The 13,248-nt window shown below is 34.5% G+C and overlaps 1 protein-coding gene across 4 annotated transcripts in view; it reads right to left on the bottom strand.

Moving 5' to 3' along the window:
* The window catches only part of LOC125122936 (rho GTPase-activating protein 7-like), a 192,131-nt gene that overhangs the window by 176,721 nt on the left and 2,162 nt on the right, over nucleotides 1-13,248 (bottom strand). For all 4 annotated transcript variants that reach the window (XM_047771899.1, XM_047771898.1, XM_047771901.1 and 1 more), the window contains exon 2: nucleotides 1,463-2,610. In XM_047771899.1, coding sequence (XP_047627855.1) covers nucleotides 1,463-2,485 — 1,023 coding nt within the window. In that variant the 5' untranslated portion in view covers nucleotides 2,486-2,610. The remainder of the gene's footprint in view (nucleotides 1-1,462; nucleotides 2,611-13,248) is intronic.

The following is a 13,248-nucleotide window of genomic DNA, read 5'->3' as shown; positions in this document are numbered from 1 at the left end:
CCAGCATTCTTAGTATTGATATAAATGTCCAAGTGGTGAGCATATGTTTCTGGAATGTTTAACGATTCTATTGGCAGTTGGTCAGGGTTTGTCTTATTTTAGGGAAGCTATGTCATAGGTCAGTTAATACTTTCTTATGTCGTTATTGCATTTCCTCCAATAGATTTGATAGAATATATGGACAGTTCTGGAAAAGTGACCTGAGCATTCCAATCATAACAACTTTATGGAGCATTAACATTTTAATACAATTTATGTAAGGAAGGAAGAGTTTGCCAGAAGCATAGAAATGCTCCATTGGTGTGTAGTTTGAGCACATTGATCTTTGCTGTAAGGTCTTTGACTTCACTTAAACTAACTTATGACATGTTACTGATCTAGTTTGCTAGCAAAACCATAGTTTATGGAAACCAGATTTCTCCACCACAAAGAGAGTTGGAGGTTTTTTCCTCAATGTAGATAGCCCCAGTTGAACAGAACTAAGAACCTTAGTTTTGTCTTAGGAGAATTTGAATAGCGGATTAATATTATATCAAGAGAAGGGCAGAGATATTACACTAAAGTGTCCAATCTGCAGGTTTTTTTTTCCAACGCCAATGGGCATGTTGCATTTATAAAAAGAAATTGTATTTATATCAGGATTATAGAGTACTACATGGTTGGAAGAATATTGGGGAAATCTTAAAGAGATGACAAAGTTTGGCCAGGAGTTGCCTAACTATGCTTCATGCTTCATTGCATATGCTTCATGTAATTCCACTCCAGTCCTGTCTCTCACTTGGAAAGTTCTTAGGGAGCATGGCTTCTACAGGATTAGTCAAAGGTGACTCAGCATAAAAATTTATTTCAGTTATTATTCCTTTTCAGTCAAGAGTTTAAAAAAAAAGTCGGTATAACTACTGATAGCGAATGTGCAGGGTATCCTTTGAATTGCATCAGCATATTTAAGCAGAGGGGGTACTATTGCTTTGGTGTATGCAAAAGCCTCATTTTAAATATGTGATTTACATCATCTTAATTATCATCAAATATACTTTTTAAAGGGAATAATAAGCTGAAATAAATGGTTTTAATTTAAAAAGTCATTAATTTTACTTAAAAATACCATGACATTCTTTCCAATTAGAGATTATTCTTCAGAAGATAGGCCTTGAACTATAAGCTATTTGCAGGCTTTTTAATTCCAACTGAAGAAAGTGAAATCAGTTCTATCTTCAACAATTCTAAAGTAGAATGTTCATGATCCATTATAAATATCATTAGTGAAATGGACAGGTTATCCTTCTTTAATTTTTACAGATTTCGATGATTTCCCAAAGAAGATGCTCTTTGAGTCACATGGCTATACTCCTGGACAAAAGAAACACCTACATGTCTTTTTAAGCCTAGCAAAATAATAAGTGATGGAAATAAGGCTATTTATAAAATTCCAAAAGCCAGATAATTGGTGCATGTGTCTTACCTTCTTTTTACGAAGTCTGACTTGATTCTCTGCAGGTTCCTGGGTGGCCAGAGTCTCCTTTAAGTGTAAACACTGCATGCCATCTCCTGAGCTGACCTTTGGAAGACTTTTGTTTTGATTTTCTGAGAAACCACTCTTCTCCAGGCCATTTTCAGCTGACATTCCACCAGCACAAGAAGGAGGCTGCAGAAGGCAGCTTCCAGAATCTGTTTTTAATAATGGTAGTCCTGTGTCCGTAGAAGGAATAGCCAAGAATTCATCTTGTACTGTATTGCAGGTGTTTCTTTCATGTTCATCTTTAGGGAAGTCAGATTTCCTTCGATGCTGAGCAATTACAGCAGAACTAAGCAATTGCTTTTCTGGCACAATATCTTTCACATTCAAAGAATTGCATTCATTTATTTTGGATGCATCTTTTATTTCACTTAAGCTTATATCATTACAAAGCTCCAGGCTTTTACTCACCATGTCACCAACTTTCCTCTCCCCCTTTTCTTCTTCCAACACTAAATCAGCTCTACCAGCCATTTCCCAAGAGTCATAAGAATCTTGATTACTCTCCATGATGGGAAGTGTCTTTACTAAGGAGCCTGTTCCTTTGATGCTCTGTTGGTCTGATGTTTTAGGCCCTTGAGTGGTTAGTATCTGTTTGTCATCTGTAAGGTATAGATCAGAGTTGGTATCCTCATCAGAAACATGCACAAGTGTTTCTGTGCTGGCCTCCAGGGAAAGAAATTGATCTTCAACTTCATGGCTGTCATGTTCACCCACCTCCTTTGAAATGTGACCCATTGGCCTCCCAGGAATATCTCTCAGCTCTGAGCCATGACAGCAGTCTGGTAGGGAAACACACCTCTCTTTGCGGTCCACATTTGGAGTTGCATCTTTTTCCATACTTGCCTTCAAGCTGTCAGCCACTAGTCCATGATGACATGCTATGTTATAATCATCAGAATTAAAAGGCTGTCCCATCCATTGGGTCACATGTTCTTCCCAGCTTCTCTTTCTGATAGCTACAGACATGTCATCATAGTTTAACTACAGATAGAGAGATACATTCCATATGAGACTAAAGGAGATGAAACTTGATGAAAGTTTACTTCACAACCACTGATTGAAGATGAGAGTAAGTTTTGTCATTTCTGCACCTATTAAAAAATTTTTAAAAATATATAGTTCAGGATATAATTCTAAAGTCAATCTATATCTTGGAAAAAAGTACTTAATTTGTGCTATGAAAAATTAAGTAAGAATTTTATAAAGCTTAATAGGGTTATTTCTTTAAGAAGCAGCCTAATATTAGAACAAAATTTCATATTTAATATTTCTGGTCAAAAATTGACAATACTTTTAAATGCATCTGGATTGATTGATCTGTTAATGAGTAAAGATATATCTATTACACATTTAAAATTCTGTTAGGAAAATATTTGGATTGCTATACCTAATAAAATTCATTGGAAGAAACTAGATGTTCTAGCTTACATGCTTTCCAGATTTACTTTTGTGGACACAAATTGTTATAGAAATCCAATGGCTATTTGGTTTGAATTGCGCTGAAGACCACCAGGGAACTGTTCATGCAAAACTTGAGCTATACAGACAGCACATGTAAGGTATTAGTGTGTGAAAGAGCTAATACAGATCCCAAACTACCAGGGTGTATATACACCAGGGAGTGACTAAGAAACATGGAGTAATCCAGTTTAGCTCATATTAACACATAAGTCATGGATAAGAAAGCATAACACACACCATTTACAATGCCTTAGGATAAATACATTTTCATATATCTAACTGCTGCTTCTACCAGCCAGCAAGCTAGTGTTGTTGAAGCTTAGAGAAATTAGATAAATTGCCCAACGTTTTATGCACCTAGGATGCAAGCCTGGATTCAAAGTGTTCCCTGGTTCTAAGACCCAGGCTCAAATAGCCAACAAATGTCCTTCTCTCTATGGAATGATATTCCACTTCCACTTCTTCCCTCCACGTATCTCTAGTAGGTATAAAATCTAAACTCTTCAGTCAGGAATTCAGGTGCACCAAAAAAGATATGAGCATGAGAAGACAAATTAAAAAATTCTTCAGAAATTTCAATCTCATTCTTTTTGGCTTCTAAGGCGTTTAGTTTGCATACTTCTGTTAGAATTTAGTCATAAAATTTTAGGTAAACAAGAAAACCGGATATAAGATAAGGTCAGAATATAAACACATTCCAGGTATCCATCATTTTCCTTGAATTATTCAAAGCCTTAGTTAGAGGCAAAAAATTATACTCATGTAAACTCAACCCCATAAAAATTACTAGCCCTGATGTTGCCCTATAATGAAACTAAATGACTGTACTGCAAAAGAAAAATCCCATTCAAGAGCAACATTTCTAGTTTTAACACAAGAACTATCAACACATACCATGGACTGGCTTACTGATTTCAGCTATAAACGAAATTAACTACTACGCTGGCTTTGGGTCACTTCAGTCTATTGAAAAGAACTCTGACTCCCCACCCCAAATTTCAGAGGATTCTGACTGAACATATGTCAGGAAGTTAAATATTCCCAATCCTGTAAAAAACAGTGAAATTAAGGAATGCACTAGAATTTTGGTACCTAATGCTGACGGATTATCATTCTGGATACTGTTTGGTTTCCTTAAAGGTCTGTGAGTATCTTTGAAAATGGTCAGCTTTCACATTTTCCATATTGGTATTCATTTTGCATTCAAAAGAAAATATAAAGTCCCTGAATTCCATGCATAAGTCATTATAATGTGGGAGGCTACGGAAAGTGGAAAAAACGCATAGATGCAGGCCAGAAAATTTCTGCTTTCATGGGCAAATTTGGGTTGTAATAGGGTGGTTCTGTTTTAGATGCTTTCTTTATTTTTATCCAGTGTAGAAAGACCAGGCTAACTTAAGAAATGCCACGTGGTATTACTGTGTAATTCCTAAGCCACATTTACATTTAAGCTGAGATTGAATTCTGGTTTTATTTCTTTTATGAAGAAGGAGAAAGAGTTTTATTAATCACTTGGGGAACAGATTACATAAGATTTTTCCCTTTAAGTCTTTACCATAATATTAATTAACCTATTGCACTCAAACTTTGGCAAGTAGGTATGTATTTTTATAAGGTCAAAGGAAAACAATTCAATAAGGTCTGAGACAATCTAGCCGCACAGAGAGATTGTAAATTAGGTAGATTCAACAGACACAACTCTTCTGTTCTTACTTCTAATCTAGGTTCTTTGGACATTTCCAAATCATTCCCATGAATTTATACTGTCTTTATTTTGAAGATTTAAAATTTCCTAACTCTCATTGTGACCGTCGCCATTACAGTTTGAATGCTCATTTCACATCTTGTGGTCTGATAGATTGAAAAAAAATTATCTCAACAAGATTTCCTTTTCATACTTACTACTTAAACTCTGTAAGATTTATGGTTGAAATCTTCCTTCAGGATCAAGTTAAAAGAAGCATTGAATTATTGTTCATCACATCTGAGCATCTGAGTATATTGCCCTCATTTTCTGTCATCTGAATTAACTAGAATTTGTCCTGTAAGATTGACAAGTCTTTGTAAAAGACTTGACTTTTTTTGAGCCTTCTCACCAGGCTGCCTTATTGAAAATTGTATTTCTAACTATTTACTACTTATTTTGCAAACTTCTATTACTTTTTTTGTAATCATTTTTATGCAGTTTCATTCAGAATGAGCTCAACTGCTGAGGATTTGGATGAAGGACCTGGAAAAGTGTAGGTCATTCCAGGGTGTTGATTTTATGAAGTGAATTTCCATGGGGATTTTTCACTTCTTAAATGCATGTGTTGAAACACTACTGCGTCAATATTACAAGACACTCTATGTACCTCCAATTACAGAATGATTCTGAAAAATATTTGTGAAATGTCTACATTTGCTTATTGTGATATTAGTGCATAGGACGTTTATACACAGAGTGATTTAAAATTTATTGTTTGGGTTAATTTTGTAACACAATTCTTTAACATAAACATTTTGTGGCATACAGTGTATATTTTAAAATTAATCAAAATTGATATTATTGTACTAAAAAAAAAACAATTGAAGATCTTCTAGTGTGGCAATTCCTGACCTATTTCTTATATCAAGTGATAATGCTCTCCTTTGCACTTGCTCCTGAACATGCACCTTGTATTTTGACCTTACACTTGTCCTAAGGGAAGAAGAGCCTGATGGTAATCATTGTTGCTGATTCTATAGCTTGGGAGAATATTTCTATAGCAAACGAAGTACTTGTGGCTGAAATCAAGTGGGCGGTACCTTAGAACTGAGAGCAACACTGCCCACTCATAATCATTTACTCAACAAGTATTTGTTTAGTGCTAAATGAGATGCAGACACTCTGCTAAACATGGGGAATATAAACCTAAGTATGTATCATCTCGTTTTATCTTTTCAGAACACAGATGATATATATAGATATGTGCACATATATATATACATATGTATAACTAAACACACACACATACACACACTCACACATGACTGACTCCTGAGTTATTTTTCAACACCTTCTCACAGATGCTGCATATTTAATAGAAGAGAAAATGAAGCCATAATAATTGTACTGCCTGTTTCTCTTTATTTTCCTAATTTCTTCTTAGGTGGCTGGAGTTATTTCTGATTTCCTTTCATTGGCATTTTTTTTTTCTTTTTAGGGTCACACTGGCTAGGGGTCGAATGGGAGGTGCAGCTACAGCCCTATGCCACAGCCACTGCAACGCCAGATCTGAGCTGCATATGCAACCTGCACCACAGCTCACAGCAATGCCAGATCCTTAACCCACTGAGCAAAGCCAGGGATCGAACCTGCATCCTCATGGATACTAGTCAGACTCATTATCATTGATCAACAACAGAAACTCTTCCCTTCATGTCTTTCTTCTTAACTGCCCATCCCATATTAAATTTCTAGGTCATGTTCTTCTTCTACTACTGATTTAATGCTTACCTATGTGTAATAGCTACCACAAAGCATGTACTCAGTCACTGGGAGAAGGAAGAGAAGAATAAGGGAAATAATCTCCTTTTAATTAAACTGGGTTAAACTCTCTAACATGCACTCTTGCAGTAACAGAGAATCCAGCTGAACAAAGAAAAGGACATTTCTTCATTGGCCCACTTTGTTACCAACATGATAAGGGTCAAGTTGGTGAGATGGAGAGATGGGGAGCTTCAGCTTCCTAGGGGGATTTGATATTATAATGTATTTTGGACTATGCTCAGGGAGTCACCTTTGCATATATTAATTGCCACTCACTTACTGAATTGGACAATTAGAACAGAATCAATAACATATAAATAGACATGATCACAGCTTAATAGAGTCTCTCAAATGTGTATTCGCTAATGGCAAATTATATTTCCTAACAGTGAGCATTTGTGGAAGTCAAAATTAAATTCATTTTCTTGATGGAGCTGTCAAAGAACAAATTGTCTAACCAAATAAATTGTGCACATTTGGGCATCTTCCACCAGCACCGACTCTTCAATTATAACATGAGAGGAATGCTTTTCAATGCAAAATTGATGTCACATATTCAAGATTCTTAGAATCATCAATAAAGCCTAGGATTGATATGGTTATTCTTGATCACTTTATGTACATGCATGGACAAATAGCAAAAAATAAAAAATAAAAAAAGATAATACACTTTAAAAAGCATTTTTATGAGTCTAATCAAGGTAGCCAACTTTTAGTAAAAAACAATTAGCACTTTTTCTTTAACATGTTAGTGCTACTTAATTCAAATTCAACAGGGCTAGAATTAGGGAGTAGGAGAGAGAAACCTTTAATAACATGATGCAAGAATCTATCTCTGCATGATTTCATGCAGACTTCCTTTCTTTAGTGGCAATCTGTGTCTTAATCCTTCACAAAATCATTATCCATCTACTTTTACATACTTTGTCAAAGGTTGGAATTTACTCATTATGCCCCATTAGCTGTCTGTGGAGAAAAACAAACTCCTGCTAAAATCCTTTACTGGTAAATTGCTTAACGAAGCTTAAAATATGATATATGAAAAAGCTTCCAGGTCTTTAGGCTGTCTGGAAATTATCAAAAGGCTCAGTCAATTACAGAAAAAAAAAAACCCCATCTATAATGGACTGAGTCAGTGGAGTAAGTAGTACATCATTTTTTCCAAAAGACGCATCCAAGCTTTCATCATTTTTGGTCTTTAGAAGAAGAATATAGAAGTAGGTACCCAATGAAAATATTCTTTAAATGTTTACCTATTTTTATGCAGATATATTAGTTTTACTGAGCTTAGAAAATTTTTTCTCCTTCTTAGCTCTCAAGAGTCAAATATGTTCCTGAAATTAAGTAAATCTGAACATTAACTCTGTCAATCCACTAAAAGTCAGCTCATCAGGAAAGAGTAAGGTGTTACAAAATTGCAAGTTATTATTTCTGAGGTGTCTTGTTTTTACCTCCAGCTTCACGCTTTTTAATGTAGCCTCAGTAGTTTCTAACGCCCTTGCAGGGAGAAACCCAGATACTGGCAGTGTTTGATTTATCACTACTTCATAGTTCAGGTCAACCAGGTTTGTAAATTCTTGGAACATTTTCTTAAATAATATGTAATTTGAAGAAATCTTGAAAACACGTTATGATATTTGCCTGAAAACTAAGACCTTCCTGGGGATAATTTTCTAAGAGATCACAAAGTTAACACAATCTTAGGGAACAATAGTGAATCATGGATGTGGTAATTTCTAGATTTCTCTATTTCTGTTGGGCTCTCATGTTTTATGTTTCTTAAATACACAGTCTTCTCAATAACAGTGTTCCATCCTTTGCAGAACTCTTTGAGCATCTAGAGCTACCTTGTATCTTAGATATTTCTGTAAATAAATTCATTAATGAATAATTAATCATTTGGGTTTTTGATTTGATAGCTTTTTCCAGCAAATTCCCTTATAACCAAAGAAAAGTATTGTTTTTGCCCCAAATTTGTTTCACTTGGAATTTTTCATGCAATAGTAAATACCTTAGAGTTAAATTTGATGTCAAAAATTTTGTTGTCTTTTTTTTTCTCCTGTAGCAAAGCAATAGCCTTATTACAGAAAGATACTTCTATTCCACAAGGGACATGAATTATAAAGCTTTATCGTCAGTGTGGTAAAATGTGGTTTAGCTTTAAGTGTCTTTCTATTTTTAGCTTTGCTATCATTTCTAAGAATACTCTAGCAGTAGACACAGTAATCACTAAATGTAAATAAGAGATAGGTCTACACCAGCACAGGTGCTCAGACAGCTAGGTGACAACAGGTTACAGAGATTTCAGTCATTCAATAAGTACAACTTTCACTGAAATCAGGAACATGAATTCATTGAGAATTTAGCTACTTTTGTTAGGTTAGTATCCTATCAGGGATTGATACCTCTCATATCAACTTTTGTCTTCTGTATTTAACATCTGTAATTCCCATCTTATTTTGTCATCTGCCTATGTAAATTTGAGTTTCTTTTTACTACCAAGTGTCCTCTATACCCAAGTAATAGTAGTACATTAGAAACTTTTGATGACCATGGTTACAGTAATAGTAAAAACAAAAAAGCTCCCATTTATTTGGCATTTACTATGGATCAGGCCATGTATTTGCTGTTGTACTTACATCATCTCCTTCAATAATAATTATCACAAATACTTTATGAAGTGGGTACTATCATTGTCCTAATTTAATAGGGATAAATTTTGGCAGGACTAAGTAACCAGCCCAATCTCTAACACCTATTGGTGAGCAGTGATTATTATCTCTGTTTTTAGTGAAGGCAAGATGTCTGTTAAAGAATCTTTTTTTCTTCCTGCTGATTTGCATTAGTTGCTTAGATTTTGTGTTCCATAGTTTTTTTCGCTTCTATAATGGGAATAATTAAAAATATACATAGAGAATAATATTTAGCTATATTAATAGTGAGCTGATAATATATGTAGAACTCTAATCCATGACATGTTGCAAGAACTCACTAGGTGTTAAATGATAATGACAATGACGTTGATGATGAGCATGATGATGGCAATGACTCCTTTAGTTTGTGGCAGATCTTAGCTACAGAATCCATGGCTGAGTAAGAGCTATAGGGTCTGTCCTTTAGAAGCCCATGTTACTTCAATACAGATGAGTGATTTGACCACAATGAGAAATATCATGATTCTTTTTCTTGATTTGAGCTAAACTTTTTTTTTTTTAAAAAAAACAAGGATTTGTTTGTTATACTGTCTGCAACACAATTTACATGTACAAAAATCTCATCTGATGCTCAAAATGACATGGAGATATAAATATTTGCATTACCTTCCCAATTTTACCAATGAAAAACAGAAGCTCAAAGTAGGTATGGGGCATGCTTAAAACCACAGAGCATCCAATGGTAAAGATGCAAATCAGAGCTAGCTTTCTGTCTCTGTCCATGAGCTTTCTAGTACACCGCCCTGTTTAAATTGTGGAAAATTCGCTAGGGCTCTGCTCTCACTGGCCTTGTGTAACTTTTAATTTTGAACTATTTTTGGATACTTACACTTCCTTCTGGTTCTTAATGAACTTGTAATGTCATCTTATGAGAGTGTTGTTAACCTCTGGCCTCAGGCTCTAATGACTCTTGCCAACCTCTTATTTTCCTTCTCCTTTAAAAAGTATTATTCTATCTTTACAGGATGTCTGGAAATTTTTTCTAAAGTCTCACAATGCCCACTCTTTAACTATGGTTTTACTTTCCTTTCTTTGCTCTTTCCCTCCTATTTACTCCACAAATATTTATTGACAAACAGGTATTGACAATACCTGCCATGTTAGGTATTTTTGCCAATTGCTGGGAATAAAAAGAAATACGCATTGAATTTCTAAACTTGCTTTCTGATCTTCTTCCTTCCTTTCTTTCTCATTTCTGTTAAAGGACTGATTTCCTCTGGATTATCTGAGTTGTGTTGCTAAATGATTCTGCTATTTCAATATGTAACTTGAAATGTGAAATTTTTCACACATACAAGCAGCTACAACTGCTTTTTTTAGTCCTTTATCTTAATTCATGAGTAAGTTCATGTGCATGTTGTTTACATTGCCTTCAACTTTTTTTTGGCATGGAGTTCCTATTCAATCTTTTGAAGTTCATTCGAATACTCTATAATCTACTGAATCAAAAACAACAGTCTCTTTTAAACTAGGTCTCTAGATCTACACTTCACCTTTATATTATTTAACTTCCTCAAAACCTGAACTCATCTACTTCTCAAAACTCTATGAACTGACTAGCAGTTTAATGCCAAACTAGGACCGCAGAGGTAAATATTGCATTTCTATATCCACACTAAAGTCAATCTGGATTTGAGCTTCTCTGTAAACCTGTTTGATTTAATTCTGCGTATCATTCATGTGGTTTATCATTTATGTGGGGGAAGAAGGTACAATATTTATGCTACTTCCTTCTAATCTGGAGGAATTTTCCCTCATCCTCTTTAAATTCTCATGTACAATTCTTGACATTTCTCTATTGTGATGATAAAATTTTCTGATCCAGATCTAAATCATCTCTCATTTGGAACTTTGCCATCAACAGTGATTTCTACAGAGAGAATTCTTGTTGTAAGATGATACTGACACCAATTCATTCATTCTCCAAGAGGAAACAGATAAAATAAAAACAAAAGACACATTTAAAATGTCCCTTGGAGTTCCTGTTGTGGCTCAGCAGAAATGAAGCTGACTAGCATCCATGAAGATGAAGATTCGATTCCTGGCCTCACTCACTGGGCTAAGGATCCGGCATTGCTGTGAGCTGTGGTGTAGATCACAGATGTGGCTCAGATCCTGCATTGCTGTGGCTGTGGTGTAGGCCAGCGGATACAGCTCTGATTTGACCCCTAGCCTGGGAACCTCCATATGCCACGGGTACGGCCCTAAAAAGATTAAAAACAAAATAAAATAAAATTTATATTATTTTAATATAAAATATTTATATTATTTTAATACTATATTATTTTAATACTATAATAGTATAATAATACTATTATATTATTTCAATTTATATTATTTTAATACTATAAGGCCCACCCTCCATAATTAAGATTAAACCACGTTTTAAGTATTTGTAGTGAGGTGTATAATATAGGCAGGTTTGGATAGGTCCAGAAAAATTCTTTTACTGTGATGTTCTCAAGAAAAAGTAAATGAAAGGATTTATTCTCTTTTATTGGGCCTTCTAGTAATTAGGTGACCACTTTATATAGGCTATGGCTTTACAGCATTTATTCCTCATACCAATAACAAAGTGTGGAGACATAGGGAGTGTTGAATAGCATATCTTTTAAGTGGGAGTAGCATCAGGAAATCCGATCAGGTTCATAAAAATGGAAGAAAAAAGCATCATGAGTCACATTTTCTCTAAAGAAACGGGATGTACTAGAAATGACATATATTAGTTTCATTAGAAAGGCTCTTGTGTGGAGAGTGCACTGTTTCAACATGCACAGAAACATATATTGTCATATATGAAGAATGGCACGGATGAAATAGCCAACTCTTCCATTTTACTCTGGACTGGTCAGCCATTTATTTATATACTGTAACCAGTTCTGCATTCTCTACAACTAAAGGACTTTAAGAAAAGCTCAGAGAAGGTATACGAACCAATTAAAGCACTGAAAATAAGTTGTAGAGAGGAAGATAAAAGGAAGTGGGTGTATTTGGCTTAGAAATGTACACTTACGCTTTCATATGTCCATTTTGGGTTTTTACATTTCCACTGAGGTAGAAACCCATAGAACTGGAAATAGGCTGCAGCAGTAGAGATTTAGGTTGGACAAATAAAAGAATGTCTGTGCACATAAGATTTTAAAACCCATTCCAATGGCGGGCAGTAAAATCTTTTCTGAGCATCACTTCTTAGGTTTTTTATAATGATACCATTTGGATACAAGGCTATGAATCAAAAATCTCCTTTTTAGCTCTGTTTTTAAGAAACGTCAGCTAAATATTAATATAATTATTAGCAAATGGATTAATTTCCTTGGCATAAACATGGAAAGTAACAAAACAGTCACAAACAAGTTACCTACTTTAAAGTGTTTGTTGAAGGCATAAGAAAACTTTTGCATTTGAGAAAATTTCATTACTTTGTAAATTTGATTCTTTTCTAAAATCATGATTTTTTTTCCATGCTATAACACTGGTGGCAGCTGTGAGCCTTTTTTTTAAAGAAGCATTCCAATTTTCTGTTTAAAGGTAGCCTTCTGCCAGATATTGATATGTTCATACATTATTACGCATAATTATTATTTGAGAACAAGGTGATGCAATATAAAGTTATTTGAATTATGATACACGGTGTTGTGGTTCCACTATCACCTCCTCTTCTAACTAGCATTGTGACCTTGGACAGGTCATTTTTGAATGCCATTCTTCAGCTCCCTTTTTGGCAACTTTAGAACTGTGTTAGAAGAGGCGACCTCATATTCTTTCCTTCCTTAAAATTTTATTGAAGGATTTTATTAACTCATAATTTAGATAAGTCAAGTATTTAATTTTTAACATACTTAAAAACGATTCTTTTTAGATCATTTTAAAAGTCTTATCATGACTTAAATTGTTAGTGAGTTAGTTAAAATTTGTCCATATAAGTTATTCCAGCATTAAATCTAAGGGTAATTAGCTAATACAGCAATTTGTCACCTTATACTATGTAAAAGCTTATGATTAAAACACTGATTTCTTATGATCCAACTGTTAAACAGCTTTCA

This window comes from Phacochoerus africanus, chromosome 3, assembly GCF_016906955.1.
Source record: "Phacochoerus africanus isolate WHEZ1 chromosome 3, ROS_Pafr_v1, whole genome shotgun sequence".
Lineage (NCBI taxonomy): Eukaryota > Metazoa > Chordata > Mammalia > Artiodactyla > Suidae > Phacochoerus > Phacochoerus africanus.
This window is presented reverse-complemented; position numbering and strand designations above follow the sequence as displayed.